At 45.1% G+C, this 20,416-nt stretch overlaps 1 protein-coding gene across 5 annotated transcripts in view; it reads right to left on the bottom strand.

Annotated features, from left to right (window-relative positions):
• MAK (male germ cell associated kinase) overlaps positions 1–20,416 on the bottom strand; it is a 51,444-nt gene that overhangs the window by 3,871 nt on the left and 27,157 nt on the right. For 2 of the 5 annotated variants that reach the window (XM_019986227.2, XM_019986228.2), the window contains exons 9-13: positions 16,174–16,485; positions 12,642–12,814; positions 11,042–11,190; positions 5,295–5,426; positions 2,106–2,225 (exon numbers count right to left, since the gene is read on the bottom strand). In XM_019986227.2, the coding sequence (XP_019841786.2) occupies positions 2,106–2,225; positions 5,295–5,426; positions 11,042–11,190; positions 12,642–12,814; positions 16,174–16,485 (886 nt within the window). Of the gene's footprint in view, positions 1–606; positions 770–2,105; positions 2,226–3,016; positions 3,092–5,294; positions 5,427–11,041; positions 11,191–12,641; positions 12,815–16,173; positions 16,486–20,416 lie in introns of all 5 variants that reach the window. The other 3 variants (XR_011563504.1, XM_070778418.1, XM_070778417.1) reach the window with 3 other exon arrangements.

The following is a 20,416-nucleotide window of genomic DNA, read 5'->3' as shown; positions in this document are numbered from 1 at the left end:
TGTGTTCAGGCCAGTATTCATGAAACCTTCCCCCAAAAGGGAATCATTTTGCCACTGAGGCAGGAGTCTTTGCTGAGAAGTAACTCTTTTAGGACTCCAGCCCCCTGGGGGTGAAGAACCTGGTAGCCCACCCTGCACCACCCCCAGAGCGGAGCTGAGAGCCCGTGGATGCTGGCTGTGTGTTTGTTTTAAAACCTGCATGTATCCTCAGAGGCGTTTAACCCCTTGCCCGAAACCAAGGAGTTCCTTCTTGGCCAAAGGAAAAGGTGTTTGCCTCTAGTTAAGAACGTGATCTGTAACTTTTAGCAAGACAGAAACCTCTGTGCAGTGGAGCTCACGATGGCACCTTCTGCCGCAGAGGCGCTGGGAGAATTCAGTGAGTTACCGTGCCTCAGGACAGGTGGTGTCTGAAGCGGGTCCCTGCTCCAAGTCCCTGTGGCTGTCAGCTCAGGGGACAGGGAGGTACAAGGGGGCTCGGGATGAGAGACGACCTGGCGAGGGAGGCTGTGGCTAATCTGACGTTTCTTCTCCAAACTCGAGGATGAGGACTAGAGAAGAGAGGGAGGCCGAGAGACGGGGAAATAGTCGAGTAAATACGGTAATGACCTGGTTTTATTCTCTTGTGGGAAACTGTCACACCAGTGGGAGGGCTGGAAGACACATCTCTTCCAGAACAGTGTTTTCCTAAGGATTTGCATTGACCACTTGAGAATGGTTAATATTTACTTCTTTTTTTTACCTTTCCTCCTATCACGATCTGTAGGAAAATCTGATAAGCAGAGTAAATGGAAGAGATGAAAAGTTATGAGAGAGCATTTTACTTAGGAAAAAAAAAATGAAACCAGGCATATGCATGCTAATATGACAGAATAATTAATATATAAAGGCCTCCAATCTCTTATAAAAAATATGTTCAAAAATACTCACTCTTACTTTCTCAGGTACTCAGATTAATTTTGAGACATTATAATTTTCTGTCTTCATATTAAAAAGTGCTAGCAAGCTGTGGCTAATGACTCGTGATAAGGCTGGCTTAAAATATTTGAGGCTTTATAAAAAGTATTGCTGTATAAAATTACTTGTATATTTTGTTTCAGCAGAGAAATCCTGAAGCAATTCTTTTCAGAGATAAGGTAACTTAGTACTGCGTAAGCACTTCTACTGTGGTTAAGATGTAAAATATGAAAGTCCAGTGGTTTTTACAATTTTAACTCCAAGAGTGTGACTGGTGACTCTAACCAGGAATTCTAATATAAGATCCTGGCTGGGAGAAGACTTTTGAAGTCAACTCATAAAAATTAAACTGTACCTTGGTACCTTATCAAACTTGAAGTTATCTGCCTCAGTGTTAATTTTAGGTGCTTTAATCAGGCAGGATATCTATTTTAGATTGAAATAATTTAGACAACATTCATGGTCAAATCTTGTCAACGCAAGTTCAGAATCCTCACCTCCGTTTCAAGAGCATCCCCCTGAATGTGGCTGTCGTACGCCATACAACTGCAGAGCAGTGACCTAACTAGTCCTTACGTTGGAGGGTGGGGAAGGAGACTTCACCACCTACTATATTGCAAGGCAAGTGCCGGTGAGAGTTCTGTGGTTTAGTTCTAAAGCCTAAGACGAACCTGCAGAAGAGCCGCCCGTGAACTAACATGCAGCAGAGCCTCAGCATCTCTCAGAGTTTTGCTCAGTGCTGGGTACCAGGCAGGGAGCTCTGAGAGATTGATCCTCTCACATCTCATCGTGCAGCGCAGCACTCTCTCTGGACTTAAGACGAACAGGGTCAGTCCCAGCTCCACCGTTTACGAGCTGAGTGACCCTCAGTGAGCCTCTTACAACACCAGCTTCCTCATCTGAAAAAGGTCGACCTGATGAGGTCGTTGGGACAATTCAGTGGCAACATCCTTGTGTAAGTGACTCCTATCATTAGACTCATCAAACCACATCTTTGGAAGGAAAATGGGACATTTTGCCAAAAGCAATTAGAACTGTAGTTAATAGATGAGACTAATTGAAAAGTTTTCACTCAGGAAAAGTGACTCCAGTCTTTGGACGCTCTGTTCTCATCAGAATTCTCAAAAACTGTTATCTGAAGTTGTTCTTACCTGAAGCTGTTGCACCAATCGGTGCTAAGTGTATCCTCTGGCCAGCTGACCCCACTTCTTTTTTGAAAAAGGAAGGAATATATCCTGACTGATTGTAAGGAGCATAACTTCCAAGATTTCCTAGTGATGTATCATAAAGTTTCAGAGTCAAAAGGTTAATACTTTTAAAGCACCGGAGAGTAACTTTGATTACAACCACTACTAATGCTAAATTCTACTTGGAGGGCATCCTCTATATTTCATGCGAGGTACTACGAGCGTACAGGCACTCACTCCCATTCAGTCCGCATAACAACCCCCTTAGAGGCATGTTACCCACGCTGGACCTGGCTAAGTTCTCAAAGTAAGTGACCAAGATCAAACGTGAACCCAGAAGGTCACCCTGAGCGCCCCTGGGTTTGTATGGCTCCAGTTCGTGACCTGAGAGTGGGTTTCCTTCCAGGAAGCCCCTGTCCCTCTGGCACTTCATCACCTTGTAGAATCACCCTGACGAGTGCACCTGTCCTCACAGGGGTTGTTGTACGGACTGAGCGAGGTGGATCCGGAGCACTTAGCACAGGATCTGCTGTCCATCACGTGTCAGCTGTCATCACCCTCCATCGCTATCAGTGAAAATACTCTTTCAGTTATTTTCAGCAGATTTGCTTGATTTCTATAAATTGTCATAATTTAAGAAGACAAGCATAGAGCTTTTTTGAGAGCAAGTTATGCTTAGAATCCCAACAACTGAAGGAGGCCACTCGCGGTGTGGACGCTCCCATCTCTCCTAGTCCTGGTCTGACCCCTGGAAGCAGGGGCCCTTGGCCATCACAGGGTCCTCTTACGACAAGGTTTGGGGTAGATGTTGAGAGGCACATTGGACAGGAGATTCAGAGGACACACCGTACTCATCTACCATGCCCAGAAATTACCTTGTGGGTCCTCTAATTTTTCAGGGAAACTTTCATTGCATGATAGCTTTTCAATGGGTTTGATTATGCTTTCTTCTAAAGAGAAGGCAGACAGAAAGAAAGAATGAACAAGAAGGAGACTGTTAACAGGAAAAGCAGAGGAAAAAATGAATTTCATGATTAGTGAAAAGATCCAGAGAGAAACCGTGAAAGGAGAATATGTTTTCTGTGCAGTCACCGCTTTCATTTGCTGTTGATCATCTATTCCCCTGAGGCTCAAAGCTGTGGGGCTGTCATTTGACTGTATTCAACCAGTCGGTCCAGCAAATACTATTTTTAAGTAACTGAGAAAAAAAGAAGGAAATTGCAGAGCTGCAGTGTCGGACATCTCAGCACTGTTAGATGGATAAGTTGAGTCTCCACAGCAGGGAGAAAGCCTGTGAGCTGTCAGAGTATGTGATGGCACTCAGAACTCCTCAGCTGCTACAACAGTGGCCCTCTCCCTCTTGATCCAATACCACCTACATTTCCTTTCTAAAAAAGAGCTCACTTTCAGCTGCTATCTAAAATGTTTCACCATAAGTCTTAGCAATGCCAAAGGATATACCTTCTGGCCTAGTGTGATTATAGATATTTAAAAATAAACTATTACATCTCTCTCTTAAATACAACCAATGGAACCTAAACCATAGTGATTTAACCCTCACCAGTACTGACTTATGGAGAAGGCAGTGGCACCCCACTCCAGTGCTCTTGCCTGGTAAACCCCATGGACGGAGGATCCTGGTGGGCTGCAGTCCATGGGGTAGCTGAGGGTCGGACACGACTGAGCGACTTCACTTTCACTTTTCACTTTCATGCACTGGAGAAGGAAATGGCAACCCACTCCAGTGTTCTTGCCTGGAGAATCCCAGGGACGGGGGAGCCTGGTGGGCTGCCGTCCATGGGGTCACACAGAGTCGGACACGACTGAAGTGACTTAGCAGCAGCAGCAGCAGCAGCAGCAGCAGCAATTCTGACTTAAGAAATACGTGACCACAGTCCTTTGTGACAGAGAATTTCACATGAATCTCTTTTCTCTCTAAAATTTTATTTTTATTCATATGTCAACTCATTTTATCCAAACATAGATTTAAAAGTCTTTAACCAGTCAAAAATATGTATAGATTAAAACCTTTAAAAAAGGGTCTCGTAACCAACCATAAGTATATTAAAAAATTTTTTTCTGTATTAGTTAGAATGATTCATTGTATATAATTAATCAAAAAGGTGAATATTATAAAACTTTATTATTAAAAATGAAAGGCTGGATGTTTTTTTGAAATTCATCTCTTAATGAGAAAGATAGAACCTTATACAAGTGGTTCATGTATCCATAAATAAATACAGCATGCTCAGTCGTGTCTGACTCTTTGAGACCCCATGAACTATAGCCTGCCAGGCTCCTCTGGCCATGGGACTTCCCAGGCAAGAATACTGGAGTGGGTTGTCATGCTCTCCTCTAGGGGATCTTCCCGACCCAGAGATTGAACTCCCATCTCCTGCATTGCAGATGGATTCTTTACTGCTGAGCCACCAGGGAAGCCCAAATAAATATTATTTATTGCTAAAATCAGACAGAATTCAGCTTTAATTTTTTTTAAGATGGTAAGTAACAAGAAATCTCATAAATGCATAGTAGGAAATGAAAGGTGTTTAGTTACAGCTTTATGATTGTAGTCTTTGAACTCTGTTCAGAGTTACCAAATATCACACAGTGATCTCATAAAAAATGATCTAAAATTGTTTTTAAATTTTATGTTGGAGTACAGTGGAACTAATACAGTATTGTATTAGTTCTAAGAATGATTTTTAATTATCATTCAGCTGTAACTCAGGTTCACCTTCTGTTTTTTTTTTTTTACAAGAAATGGAAACAGACTTAAAAAGAATCTGTCCCCCAGTCATCAGAGGGACTCACTGTCTCAACACTGACACCAAGACATCAAATTGCCCTTTGACTGGCACCCCAGATATTTTCACACCTGAGTGGTGGGTGTGAGTGCTGACAAGTCTTTTCTTTTGTAAAACAGGAGAAAAGAGACCCCTGCTCAGGCAGATCTTTTAGGAAAGAACCCACAGAGAAGTTAAGATCTAGCTAGTGATTTCCTGAAAACTCTCCATGCTGAGGACCAGCTGGAAACCCTCCTTTGCCCCCAAAGCCACCTTGGTTGGAAGAAGGCAGCCAGTACATTTAAAAGTAAAAATCTGCAGAAGGAGAATGATGCAAATTCATACTTTGGATGCAATCTTGCTTTACCTGTGTTATTCCTTCTGAAAGCAAGTTCTGCCCCCAAGGGTCCCAGTGACTTAGGAAACAACCGGTTGTTCCAGACATACGGGTTCATATCCTTTCCACTGGCAACCATGGACACGTTCTTGGGGTTGACACCTTAGAAGGACAAAACAGTCATTTCAGAGGTTAGAGTGCGATTGTAAACTTGAAGGAGAAATATACATTAAAACTAAGACTAGAAATAACTTGGGGGAATGGAAATAAATTTTGGCTGTAGGATAGCAAATATTTGCTATGTGACACCTTCCTAACCCTCAATACAATAACCTGGAATCCTCACAGTGTCTTTTAGAAATGTAAGGTGTTTTTTTTTTTTTTTTTTTAATGCAAATAAACATTGGACATTTCCTGCTAAATGTTTCGTAAAAACTGAGATGGCACAAAAATCTTCCAAAAGACACTTCCATGTCACTCACTCATTTTGAGTGTGCGATCTACGCCAGACCCTTCTTGGTTGGTTTCAAGCTGGGAAAACATTCTGGATTCAGCTGGAAAAACAGACATGTGGCCAAGAACCCAGGGGAACTGAGAAGTTGGAAAGTACACATAAAGATTCATCTGGCAAGCTTATTTGCATGTCAGATACAGTAAAATCTCAACAATTTATTTATGATTTTCCAAAATCTGGGAAAGGTGGAATCAGCCTTTGTTACCCAGTGGCCAGAAGGTGTTGGCTTAATATGTTTTAAAGAGATTTGAACACTTCCTGAACTTACTGTCTTTTTACTGATAATTAAATTTGGTTCAGTTTAGGAGACACCAGAGACATTACACTGTCTAAGCCTCTGGGTTGTATGTGTAGGGTTCTCTACCACTAATGTAGTGAGTCAGAAGCTGGCCCCAGGTGATACAGGCTCTGGCTTTTCACAGAGCTTCTTGGCAAGGTTTCACGTTTCTGAGACATATAATATCCCCGGTTTTAAAGCCAGAAACACTCCTGGTGGTTCTGACTTGAGCCTCAAGGTTACTTATCATCAGTTCTCTAAGGAAACACTCCATCAGGTAAATCATTTCCCTTTATTATAGGATGTAGCTCCTTATGGATTTTGGTTTCTAATAAAATACCTACAAATAGAACTACAATAAGCAATTACCCAACAATAAAGAAGATGCACCAAGTAGCAATTACTCAGGTTAAAAACATCTTTAAATATTTACCCACAATGAAGGTATCAGGTCAGGGGGAAAAACTACAAATCTATCTAGGTGAACATTTTTTATAGTTCAACAAAGAATGAGCCCTGAATAGTTATTTTAAGACAATTAGCCTTGCAATACTCCGAGTTCTTAAAAGGACATACATACTACACTTTTGAAGGTAACTGCTTCAATTCTTTGTCTTTTTAAAGATTTCAGTTTTCTTGGAAATAGACAAAATGTAGAATTTTAAAACATGTATTAGTTTACAGGCTTTTCTAGACCACCTTCTTAAACTAAACAGTCTTAAAGAGATGCAGAAATCACTCTACTATCATCCCTCCTCTCAAAGGAAGTTAAAAAGTCAGTTAGCAAATATTTACCGAGCACTTCCCGCATGCCAGGCAGTGTGTGTGGCACTGGGGAAAAAGTGGTGAACAGAACAGACCCGTCTCTGCCCTTGTGGCTCTTACCATCTGCTGCTGCTGCTGCTAAGTCGCTTCAGTCGTGTCCGACTCTGTGCGACCCCATAGATGGCAGCCCACCAGGCTCCCCCGTCCCTGGGATTCTCCAGGCAAGAACACTGGAGTGGGTTGCCATTTCCTTCTCCAATGCATAAAAGTGAAAGGTGAAAGTGAAGTCGCTCAGTCGTGTCTGACTCTTAGCGACTCCATGGACTGCAGCCCACCAGGCTCCTCCGTCCATGGGTTTTTTCAGGCAAGAGTACTGGAGTGGGGTGCCATAGCCGTCTCTGCTTACAATCTACTCTGATAAAAAGGGAGACATCAACAGCTGTAGAGAAGCAATTAGCAGTGTGGGGATTATTTAGAAGAATCTCATGCCGAGGGGACAAAAAACAGAAGCAACTAAGCCAGTCTTTATTTTAAAAAGGTACTTTAAAGCTGAAATGTGAATCATGCTGGGGACTTGGTAGTTGGTAGGGAAGTGCGTTTCTGGAAGGGAAAAAACCTGGAGCCAATCCCAAGGATGGAGGAGGGTGGGGGGAATGGGACCTGGCCTGAATGGGGCTGGAGTGGGGGGCGAGCGGGTGGCAGATCCCAGAATTCATGTCTTGCTAAGAAATTGAAAATACAGGTGGGAGGGGCACACACAGAAATGACACAGGATGCTGGATTCACCAGGTAGAAGGAAGGACTGTATGTGACGATGAGACTCGAGAAGGGTCCACCAGAGCCAGGTTTCAAAAGTGCCGGAACCGGGAGTGAGACCAGAGGGCGTCCCAGAGCTGGTTAGCATGTCCTCCGTACACTCTATTTGCAGCAACTACCTTGAGATCATTAAGTACCTAAGGCTTACAGGGCGAGCTGATGACCACAGTCCCACCGTAAGAAACAAAACAGAACCGCAGAGTCGCGCTCCAGTTCACAGCCGGTCAGCAGCAGGTCAGTAACTGTGACTCTTGTGTCTCTCTCCCTGAAGGCCAGTGTCACAGATCTGCCAGTCCTTGTAGTATAATGTCATGCTGCCCTGAAATTACATGGCACATTTCTGGAGCTCCCATGATCCTGAAGGTTGATGCTTAATAAGACCTTAATACTTGGCTTTACAGTTGAAAAAAAAAAAGGTGGGGCCCAAAAGTAATATTCTCTGTTATTCCTGAAGATATTCAATGAGTAACTATGGACCATAAATAAATGTCAAAGGTCACTTTTGTGTATCTGTTCTCTGCTGGCTCACAGTAGGTGCTCAATAAATGTTTGTCCAAGTGACTGAGCTGAGCTCAATTCTAGTTTCAATTCTCACCCAGCTCTAGAGGGGCCATCTTTGAGACAGAACGTGTCAGAACAGGGTACAGTAAGGCTCAAGTTTAGATTGCAAACAATTCATTCTAATTTTGAGTGTTTCTTCAGTTCAGTCGCTCAGTCGTGTCTGACTCTTTGTGACCCCATGAATCGCAGCACTCCAGGCCTCCCTGTCCATCACCAACTCCCGGAGTTTACCCAAACTCATGTGCATTGAGTCAGTGGTGCCATCCAGCCATCTCATGCTCTGTCGTCCCCTTCTCCTCCTGCCCCCAATCCCTCCCAGCATCAGGGTCTTTTCCAATGAGTCAACTCTTCACATGAGGTGGCCAAAGTACTGGAGCTTCAGCCTCAGCATCAGTCCTTCCAATGAATACCCAGGACTGGTCTCCTTTAGGATGGACTGGTTGGATCTCCTTGCAGTCCAAGGGACTCTCAAGAGTCTTCTCCAACACCACAGTTCAAAAGCATAAATTCTTCGGCACTCAGCTCTTTTCACAGTCCAACTCTCACATCCATACATGACCACTGGAAAAACCATAGCCTTGACTAGATGGATCTTTGTTGGCAAAGTAATGTCTCTGCTTTTTAATATGCTATATCGGTTGATCATAACTTTCCTTCCAAGGAGCAAGCGTCTTTTAATTTCATGGCTGCAATCACCATCTGTAGTGATTTTGGAGCCCCCAAAAATAAAGTCTGACACTGTTTCCACTGTTTCCCTATCTATTTCCCATGAAGTGATGGGACCAGATGCCATGATCTTAGTTTTCTGAATGTTGAGCTTTAAGCCAACTTTTTCACTCTCCTCTTTCACTTTCATCCAAGAGGCTCTTTAGTTCTACATTTTCTGCCATAAGGGTCGTGTCATCTGTATATCTGAGGTTATTGATATTTCTCCCGGCAGTCTTGATTCCAGATTGTGCTTCTTCCAGCCCAGCGTTTCTCATGATGTACTCTGCATAGAAGTTAAATAAGCAGGGTGACAATATACAGCCTTGACGAACTCCTTTTCCTATTTGGAACCAGTCTGTTGTTCCATGTCCAGTTCCAACTGTTGCTTCCTGACCTGCATACAGGTTTCTCAAGAGGCAGGTCAGGTGGTCTGGTATTCCCGTCTCTTTCAGAATTTTCCACAGTTTATTGTGATCCACACAGTCAAAGGCTTTGGCAGTCAATAAAGCAGAAATAGATGTTTTTCTGGAACTCTCTTGCTTTTTCGATGATCCAGCGGATGTTGGCAATTTGATCTCTGGTTCCTCTGCCTTTTCTAAAACCAGCTTGAACATCTGGAAGTTCACGGTTCACATACTGTTGAAGCCTGGCTTGGAGAATTTTGAGTATTACTTTACTAGTGTGTGAGATGAGTACAATTGTGTGGTAGTTTGAGCATTCTTTGGCATTGCCTTTCTTTGGGATTAGAATGAAAACTGACTTTTTCCAGTCCTGTGGCCACTGCTGAGTTTTTCAAATTTGCTGGCATATTGAGTGCAGCACTTTCACAGCATCATCTTTCAGGATTTGAAATAGCTCAACTGGAATTCCATCACCTCCACTAGCTTTGTTCGTAGTAATGCTTTCTAAGGCCCACTTGACTTCACATTCCAGGATGTCTGGCTCTAGGTGAGTGATCACACCATCGTGATTATCTGTGTTTCTTAAGCTTCAATTTACAGCCATGCTTCTGACCCAGAGTAAGCAGAATTGGTTAGAGCTTTCTGGTTAAAAAGGAAACAATCAGACAGGTCTCAGATACCCTGAAATAACTTGAAAACTACATTAGGAAACAAGCAGAACTGGGAAAAGGGTGTTTGGGATCCATTTATCCTCTGCCCCGGCAGCTCAGATGCTAAAAGAATCTGCCTGCGATGCAGGAGACCCGGGTTTGATCCCCAGTTCGGGAAGATCCCCTGGAGAACGAAATGGCAACCCACTCCAGTATTCTTGCCTGGGGGATCCCATGGACAGAGGAGCCTTATGGGCTACAGTCCACAGGGTGGCAAAGAGTCAGGAGATGACTGAGCCACTAATACTATCCTCTGCTGAAAAATTTACAATCGCCTTTCCCACCACCAGAGGGCGAACTTCTATAGATAACAATCACTGATTTTATTTCAGTGAGGTGGATTCAGTTTAAAAAAAAAAAGGAAAAATGTCCCCCAGGAATCTGTGTTCGGAAAACCCTGTTACACCCCTGCTCTCGCAGTCAGAACAGAACCTCCTCATGGTTTCAACACCAGAACTGACACTGACTGGGGCCTTTGCACTTTTCCAAAGTGCACCCTCTCTTATGGTCTTAATAATTCCCACTCCTCTCACCACGGTCCTAAGGACTTCAGTCCCAGAACAAGTCTTCGCCCTCTCTACCCAGATATGGGCAGCAGGCCCGCGACCAGTCCCCCGACCCCTTTTGAGCCCCTAAGCGTGGTCTACCTAGCAGCTAGATGATCTTTTAAAAGCACACATCAGATTATTTAGGGAACATATATAAATTCTATCTGTTTAAAAAAAAAACTTGTAATGGGACTGCAGAACTGTCTGAATAAAGTTTTGCGTTTATGAAGGCGCAGCTTTGGTGGGGAGGGTGGTATTTCTCTAGCATACTCATCATCTTGACTTGCGGCTCCCAGGCGTTCCTTGAGCCCATTTCACAGAGGCAGAAGGTCCAGAACAGTACCTGGTGACAGGCAGGCCAGCGGAGGGCTGCAGCGGCGGGTCACGGGCGCCCTTTGGTCAAAGACTCAGAGGCCCTGGAGCATGACCTGCTAGCATGCTTTCACCACCAGGAAACACTTTGTGGTCTCTACTTACCCGGAAGGTATCTTGACTGTTTCAAATAGTACTGTTTGGCCGTGGAAGCAGCTGACAGTTCCGAATCTGATTTCAGGGTAACAGCAGCAGGTAAGCTCTTGTTTTCCCTCGTTGAGTAGCTGGAGCCCGCGGGCACCGACTCTGGAAGCCTCGAAAGTCAACACGAAGGGGTGTCACCGGGTGGGGGAGAGCAAGGTGAGCCGCTCGGCGCTCCCCACCCTCTGCACACCTTTTCAGACCCGCCACTGGTTTCTGATAAGACGCCCCGAGTGTCAACTCCGGCTGAGCAGAGACACTGCAGTGCACAGAAATCGTTCCCGATACTGGACAGCGTACAGCACAAAGATTTTAGAACTAAGCAGCAATCGCCCTGAGTACAGTGTGTTTCCGTTTTTTTTTGTCTACACCTGCGGCAGCTGTGGCTTCAGGATGTGGCAAGATGTTGTGTTGAAAGGGGAGAGACTCTCAGCCGTGTCCACCCGTCTACTCCGGGGGTGCGGCTCCACGAGGGTGTTGGGAAACACTTTGGGCTGGGCTAAGGAGGGCTGCAGTGGGAAGAAGGGCTAGGAGAGATCCCAGACAAAACTTCCGGTGAGCCTAATGCCCGGCAGGGAAATAACACGTTGGTGAGACATGCCGGGAGAAGGGACCCACGCTGCCCACCACGCCCGCTTCCCCAGGCCCCGGTTTGGTGCCCGAACGCAGGCCTTCGGCGTGCCGGCCTGGCTCTGTCTAGCGCAGAGGCCATTTCTCTGAGCAGCGGCCATCACTGCCAGAGGAGACGGCTGTGATTTTGTGTTTTTTTTGCTGCCTGTTGCTCTGCATGTGGCCCTTCACCACAACCTTCTCCCGGCTCCTCTGTGGAGGCCTGGCCACACTGGCTGCTCTTGTCACCTGTCTGATCCCCGGCCTCCATGCTCACCCCTGGGAGATCCCCACCCACTTGACCCCCTGGGAGATGGACACTCAGGTGACTGGTCCTCTCTGAACCACTGGCCACAGCTTTGGGGTGGCCCTGGACACCGGGAGACCCTTCATGAGAAACAGCCCTACTGGAGGTTCAAGAGGGAGGGGACACATGTAATCATGTTGATGTCGGGCAGAAACCATCATAATATTGTACAGTAATTATCTTCCAATTAAAAATTTAAAAAGAGACTGCTAGAGATATCAAGCTTTCAAGAAAAGTCCAGAAAACGAGCAAAAATGTTCAGAGCAGCAAGCAAATGATCCACTCTGAACACTACTGGCAGAGGAAACCATGACCTTTGTAGATTGTGCTTGGCTTTTTGCAAAGAGGCGTGTGGGCTTCAAAGGGCAGTGATGGTGGATCGTAATTCAGCGGGGGCACACTCAACGCTGCACCTGATAACCCCTCACCCCACACCCTCAGCCAGTGATCCCGAGACTCGTTCCTGTGCGGAGTCAGGGGTCTAAACTTCCCCAGAGGGAAGCGCAGAGATCTGGGTTTGAGAGAAGAAAACACCACCAAGCTACTTCTTACCTTTTGCCATCTACACTCATTTGCGCTTAATGAGTAGAGTCAAGTTGATGCGGGCTGAAAATATACGTTCCTGAGAAAACGTGAGCCCTCCCTTACCGAAACGGAGACTCCTTGCTCCTCGTCTCCTTGGACGAGCCCATGCTTGGCTTCTTGGAGTGGGAGGCTCCAAAGTCGCTGTCCTCCAGGTCTGCCCAGCCGTCTCCAGCCTTGCACACGGCCTGGCCCCAGCGCCTCCGGGCGCCTTTGTGGCCCAGGGCGCCGCCCGGCTTCTGTGGTGGGAAAGCAGCGTCGCCGTCTTTAATCAGGGGCCGAGGGCCTACTGTGTGCAGGCTGCCACATTCGGCGCTGCCTGTCCCCGTCCTCAAGGGGCTTTCCACAATTAAGGAGACACACGGGCACGCAGTGTTTTAAGACGCTGACAAAGGCAGCGCAGGTTAAAAGTGTGATAGGCTGTTGAGAAAGATCTCCGTGAACCTGGGTTGCGGGAGGCTTGAGTACTCAGGATCAGAGCTGAGTCTTCGTTGACGTGTAATCTAGAAAACTCCCGTGGGTGGCTATTTGGGCAAATGACCTAACTTTTCAAAGCCTTAGTTTCCTTCCCCTTAAATGGTGGTGTGTGTGTGGGGGGGATACAGTGTTCATATCTTAGTGGTTTTGGATTTGATAGTAAAATATATCAAAAGTTTTTAGCAGGGGCCCTTGCCTGTATGGGCTTCCCTGGTGGCTCAGCTGGTTAAGAATCCACCTGCAATGTGAGAGACCTGGGTTTGAGCCCTGGGGTGGGGAAGATTCCCTGGAGAAGAGAAAGGCTACCCACTCCAGCATTCTGGCCTGGAGAATTCCATGGACTGTATAGTCCATGGGGTCACAAAGAGTTGGACACGACTGAGCGACTTTCACTTCCTTGCACGTAAGTGTGACTGTATTAGGTATGTTAGGTATTGTTGTTGTTATTCTACAGTTTGGAAAAGGAAATGGATGAAGTATATCTTTTTAATAGAGAAGTGTCAGTGGGTGTTCTGGGGAGAAAATGTAGACGGAGTTGAGTGGACTGGATGTGTTGTGCTGTTGGAGGACGAGGCTGTAAAGACAGACGGGTGCTCTGTGATGCAGGACTGCATGAATCCCTAAGACATGGCAGCTGTCCTCTGGACCACGGAGAACGCTGGATGTTTTTGAGCTAAAAAAAGTCATGTGATAAAGGCCCTTTTTGGGAAAGGTCAGGCTCCTCAGAGAGGAGGCCTTTGCAGTTAGAGTGGCATGCAGTGACAAGGACAGCAGATTCATCGTGGCTGGAATGCTCGAGAAAGCACACGCTTCTGTTAACAAGGAATAAAAGGTGTGGACTCAGTGTCTCTCTGAACAGAGGTCAAGGTGAGTGTGGCAGACACTGCTGGTTGCCCCCTCAGTAGCCACCCTCCTCTGTCTCCTTCCTAGGATTCTCTTCTGGGCGGCAGTCTGCCCATGTAAAATAGCTAAAACAAAATGCCAGCCTCCCTCGCAGCTCTGTGTACCCAGGGGACACGATCTAGCCAGTGAGATGAAGTGCGCATCTGTTGGGAGGGGCTTCCAGGAGGGCCAGCGTTAGGCTCTGCTGGTGGCGTGTGCCTGTGTGTTTCACGCTTGCCCCCTTGGGGATGGCAGACACCACCCCAGGGAGCAGCAGCCATCCATGGGACCGGGAGCCCCCCGCTGAGCGTGGTGGTGGGGACAGGGAGACAGGGCAGTCCGGTGCTCTTTACAAGCGGCACCAGCCCTGGCTGGTCCACCACCCGCCTTCTTGCTATCAGAGAAAAACACCCCTCCTGGTTTAAGCCACAAGGGGTCAGGTTCTGTCTTAAGTCACCGAGTGTGGTCCTACAGGACACAGAGAAGGAGAGGCAGGCGTGACTTCACAGCGCGAGCCTGGCTTCTCAGAGGGGTGGCTCCATTAATAAGGAATGAGGAAGACCTAGGCTGGGGCAGACAACAAGGCGGTTTTATTCAGATTAACGTGGGTGTTCTGGGGCTCACGTAAACTCATGTAAAAGGTGACTGAGAATTGGGAATTTGGAAGCAAGGTCAGCAAATTCAGCTGCATGTGAAGCAAGAAGATGCTTAAAGAGTGGATATGCCATTGCTTGAAGCTCATGGTGCCATAGTGATGGGTGATGAACAAAAAGTGGTGTTTGAGAGAGAATGAGCTCCAGACTAAGGAGAACAAGGAGATCCAAAGCCTCAGATGGGCAGAGTTAATCAAAGTTATCCTTGTCTGAGCCCGAGACTCGTATTTCAGTTGAACTCTATGTTAGGAGCTGCTGAACAACGCCAGTAACATCTAGTCGTCTTATGTCTGAGAAGATTGGAAAAGGGAAAGCATTAATAACTTTTATAAAGTAGCAGGTGGATTTTTACGAACTCTACAGTAGTAAGTTTGGTACCAGCTGAGGGCAAAGACTAACGGCAGTTACTAAAAGAGACAGCGTGCTAGGAAGGAAAGGCGGTAAATTGTTCAGGTCACTTTGGGAATGCACACGGGGGCTGCATAGTGCAAGGCGCTGAGTAGCTACGACTGAATTTCCTTATCTTTCCCTCCCGGTACGAGTCACCATTTTATGTGCCTTTGAAGGGGAAAAAAAAAAGATAACCCTTGATGCGTGAGTGAACACCGTTCCGGAACTGTGGTGGTGATTCACCCACCACAGGTATTTCCTACCTGCTCTCTGCCGCTAGTTCTGGAGAAGGGGAACGAAGGACAGGGAGGGGACTCGGGGAGTCAGCCATCAGTGAGTTCCAGCGGAGCCTGAGAGGGAACTGGGGGTGTGTTTCTCCTGGAGAAAACGGCAGGTAAGGTAAGGCTGCCTTTCCAGTATCTGAAGGCTGCCTTTCTGAAAGACTGATTCACTTTTATTAAAAGCTACAGAAACCAAGGACTTCTCTGGTAGCCTGGTGGTTAAAAATCTGCCTTCAAATGCAGGGGCTATGGGTTTGATCGTTGGTCTGAGAGCCAAGATTCCACGTGCCTCCCGGCCAAAACAAAACCAAAACAGAAAATGGAAACAATACTGTAACAAATTCAATAAAAACTTTAAAAAATGGCCCACATAAAAAAAAAATTTTTTTTTTGAAACCAGATTTTCGTTCACTGTGAGGAAGAACTTTCTAGTAGTCAGAATTGTCTGAAAGGTAACGTGGACTCCTTAAGACCCTCAGGGTGGTTCAAAATCAGTGTGGACATTTACTTATTTATTCATTCAACAGATATTTGTTGAGAATTTACCATGTGCCAGACAGCTTCTCTGGTGGATCAGATCGTAAAGGGTCTACCTGCAAATGCAGGAGACCTGGGGTTTGATCCCTGGATTGGGAAGATCCCCTGGAGAAGGGGATGGCTTCCTACTGCAGTATTCTTGCCTGGAGAATGCCATGGACAGAGAGCCTGGTGGGCTACAGTCTATGGGGTCACAAAGAGTTGGACAGGACTGAGCAACTCACACTTTCACTTTTAGACACTGTTCTGGGTTCTGGGTCTGTACTGATAAACGAAACAGACAAACATCTTTTATATCTTCCCCGACACTGAGAGAATGCCTAGAAAGGAAATCCTAGTGGAACCAAACCATCCAAAGTGTCATATTGGGCTACTTACGGTGGGCATGCTTTTGACGATACTTGGAAAGAGGGTTGGCGGCCTTTTCTGCTGACTGTGCTGTTTGGGTGCTGGCTGGACACCCACGTTCTGCGGCGGCTGGATAGACCGCAGTGGCTGGTGGCTGTTCTTCAGCTGGGGCGGTCCGGCAGCCTGGTCGTTTATGTCCGGCAGAGGCTGAGGTTCTGGATCTGCTGCAGATGGCTTTGGTTCGAGTGGTTGCACAAGCTTATTTAAAGGCTGTTTCGATTCCAAATGATGTGAGGAAGGGCCTAATACTTGACCAACTTGAAAATATGGGTGTTTCAAGGCCTGTAGCAGCATGGAAATAACAAATGAAAAATGGTTTCTCCTAAATTTACTGCATATACACTACCATCCGGCATTGGGCTAGGCATGTATCACTCGTCTGGGTAAGTTTCAAAGATTTACAGAGCATCCACCTTTTCCCTTATGTGATGACTTTAAAAAGATACCCAGGAAAAAATAATTTGAGAACTAAATTTCATTTAAAAATTGAAAAAGTACATGTTAGTAGGAAGAATTTAAGACTCACATTCAGTAATTTTCACATCCAGTCAATGTAAAAGCAAATGTTCTTTTAAAGACTTCATATGAAAACAAACTCTAGCTTGTAACATTGGCTGAATTTGAAAAAAATTCAAACCAAAATGGTAGATACTGATAATGGTTTAGACCCCATAAAGGCATTAAGAGAAATGAGTTAAGAAAGCCTTCTACATAGTTTGTTTTTAATGAAAAACTCTACCATCATATAAAATTCAGGGTTATTGTAACTATAACTCCATATTGACTAGCAATAAAAAAATTCTAAGAAAGACAATAACAAACACATACTTATAAAGCCTAATTTAACAATATGCCAGCAAAGAGAAGATTACTTAGGGGATAGAATATAAAAATACTAGTTAAAACAAGAGAGAAAATACTAGTAAAAATGGTCACTATTTAATTGGATCGGTCATCAAACTGCTGCTATTACGTGGAAGTTGGGTGGGGGGACCTGATGATTGGGTGACACAGTCTTGAGCAGGGGTTCTGGACTGGGGAGACTTTGCCCCTTAGGAGATATTTTTTATTGTCACAAATTCAGGGGATGGGGAGTGCTCCTGGTGTCTAGGCATGCTGCAGGAATGCCGCTAAGTATCCTACAACGAACAGGACAGCCCGCCCCCAACCCGTCCCCTCAGCAAAGAATCATTGGGTCAAAAATGTCAGGAATACCACGGAGTACTCTGGCCACCTGATGCAAAGAGCCAACATCGGAAAAGACCCTGATGCTGGGAAAGATTGAAGGCGGGAGGAGAAGGGGACGACAGAGGATGAGAAGGTTGAATGGCATCACCGACTCGATGGACATGAGTTTGAGCAAGCTCTGGGAGTTGGTGAAGGGCAGGGGAGCCTGGGGTCACAAAGAGCGGGACACGACTAAATGACTTAACGACACCGGGGTTGATGACAATTGGTCTGGAGGCTGTCTGAAGGTTTATCTGCAGCTCAGCTGTACATATAGATCTTTGTCAGTATTACATGTCTGGATGGGGAGGGAAGTTCCCAGTTCTATTTTTGTGTGTGTGTGTGTGTGTGTGTGTGTGTGTGTATGTGTGTGTTGGTGGAGGGTGGCTCCTTAAGATAACCAAGTCCAGTTCTCCTGCACCTCCTGCCCTAAGCCAGTCCCCACCCGCCATGTAGAGGCAGAACCATGACCCACAGTGAACTTCTTAGGTGCGCAAGGGCAGATTTTGAAGGAATAGAGGCAGCATCCAGAACTTAACCTCTCCCGAACTATGTCTCCCTGCTTCCACTGAAAAGCCTGGCACTGAAATAGTGAACAAGACAGAGGTTAAGGGCAGGGAGGTATGTTTTGGCAGAAGTCGGGGGGAGTTTTATTCTGAGTTTTCCCCTTAGACACTTCGTTCTGTCCCCTACCACACCCCATGCATGTGTTAATTACACAGACACTGCTTGGTGGAACTCAACCACTGTAGATGATTTAAATACATCAGTGCCTGGCAGCCAGGAGGCAAATTCTGAATCAAGTAGTCTCATTAATTAGCATGTCAGTATTACTCAGGCAAGAATGTACACATTTATAAGAGTGTGTTTTGCAATTTCAAAGCTTCATCTGTAACTTTTCCCCTTTAAGATACCAGCTACCATCCTTAAAGAAACAGGAAATCTTTAAAAATAATAACATTTTTTTCCTGTTTGTTGAGGGAATACTGATTGCATACAATAAGCAATGTATAGAAAGTTCTCAAGAAGAAATTAAAATTATCTCTAAAGCCAACACCAAAGAGAAAACTACTGCTCACATTTTGATGCTTTTCTTTTTAGTATTTCTTTTTAGTCTTTCATTTACATTACCTTTCATATACATACATATGGTGTGGCAAAAAAAAAAAAAAGTAAATTGTATTTACCATAAAAAATAATTGTTAAGTGATAGTAATTACAACAGTGAAGTTACTGGCATAGATACTTACAGTTGCAGAAGCTGTTAAGTCTGTAAATACACATGTATTTATAAAAAATGAAAACAGAAAAGCCTATTACCACTCAAAATGTATTAAACTATGAGAATTCCTAATAGAAAATGACCCTATTAAAATATTTTGTGACTGTGCCTTTTGCCATTTACCTTAATTAACAATATCTCACTTCCACCAATTATTGACTATACAACATTGCACAAATTATGCAATGTCGGAGTTCCTCAGTTTATTTATTTTTAAGCAGTGATAATGTGTACCTAATAGAGTTTTTGTGAGGACTGTCAGAAATTTTACATAAAGCCCCTGCTCAATAAATATTAGTTATTGTCATTAATTAATAACAGCATTACTGTTATAATAATAATACACGAGTGCTTGCTTGCTTGCTAAGTCACTTCAGTCGTGTCTGACTCTGTGCGACCCCACAGACGGCAGCCCACGAGGCTCCCCCATCCCTGGGATTCTCCAGGCAAGAACACTGGAGTGGGTTGCCTTTTCCTTCTCCACACGAGTACTAGCGTGGCTCAGATGGTAAAGAATCTTCCTGCAATGCCAGAGACCCAGGATGGATCCCTGGGTCGGGAAGATCCCCTGGAGAAGGGAATGGCAACCCACTCCAGTGTTCTTGCCTGGAGAACCCCATGGACAGAGGAGCCTGGTGGGCTACAGTCCATGGGGTTGCAAAGACTCGGACACGACTGAGCGACTAAGCACACTTATGCCAGCACCTTCACTGTTATTACTATCACTTAACAGATTATGACTTTCTTGTAATACACACAATTTATTTTTTTGGCCATGCTGTGAGGCATGTGGGACTCTTAGTTCCCCAACCAGGGATGGAACCCATACCCCTTCCTGTGGTGGAAACGTGGAATCTGAACCACTGGACTGCCAGGAAGTCCCATTACAGATTACTTTAATATTTGAAAGGGCAAACTGTCTACCCTTACCACCATCCCCCAAGTTACTTACTCTCATTCAAGCCTGTCTTGGTTATTCTTTCCTATCTGTTCTTCCAGTTGATCTTTAGAAAATATTTTCCCAAATTAAATTTTTAAAAAGCCAAACCATTATTTGGTTTATTTCAACACTTAATGAATAGTTAAATAAGACCACCATAAAGCCCATAACAACGTTTTAATTTACGCCATTTGCAGATAAAACTGTACTGTTTTTAAGACCACAAGACAAGGTTCCTCTGTAGGTGCTGAAGGTATAAGTCACAAAGAAGCCAAGCGTGGGTGTCACATGCTGCCCTCCTGTGGGAGCCAGAGAGAGGAGGCTCCATTCCCGCGGAGGGACGACCGTGCTGTGTGGAGGGAACAGGACTCCTCTAAACAGCAGGAGAGCAGTGGAAATTCTACGAGACTGTCTAACTGAAGAGATGCTCTTTTACCACCCATGACAAGTTGCTTCCTAATTAGCCTGTCCCATGCCTGAATTTTTATCATTAGAGATTGATTCCTTTCAGCCTCAACCTCCGTAGGTTCCTCATTTGAACCACAAAACACAGAAAATCACCGGAGTGGCTATTTTTTGCAATCCTTCCAAGAATCTTACACGCCTGGAAGTTAATTCATTAGGTACAGTGTGTGCCTTAAGTTTTAGGGCTTAATTCTCTTGGTAAAACTCTGGTCAAAAATAGACTTGTCTCTGCAAAGGAAGATACCCCAGATATAGTAAAACCTCAAATTAAAAGAAGAAAAAAAAGCTATACCAAGGAG

This window comes from Bos indicus, chromosome 23 (genome assembly GCF_029378745.1).
Source record: "Bos indicus isolate NIAB-ARS_2022 breed Sahiwal x Tharparkar chromosome 23, NIAB-ARS_B.indTharparkar_mat_pri_1.0, whole genome shotgun sequence".
In the NCBI taxonomy this organism is placed as follows: domain Eukaryota; kingdom Metazoa; phylum Chordata; class Mammalia; order Artiodactyla; family Bovidae; genus Bos; species Bos indicus.
Note: the sequence above shows the minus strand (reverse complement) of the source record. Positions and strands in the feature narration are given on the sequence as shown.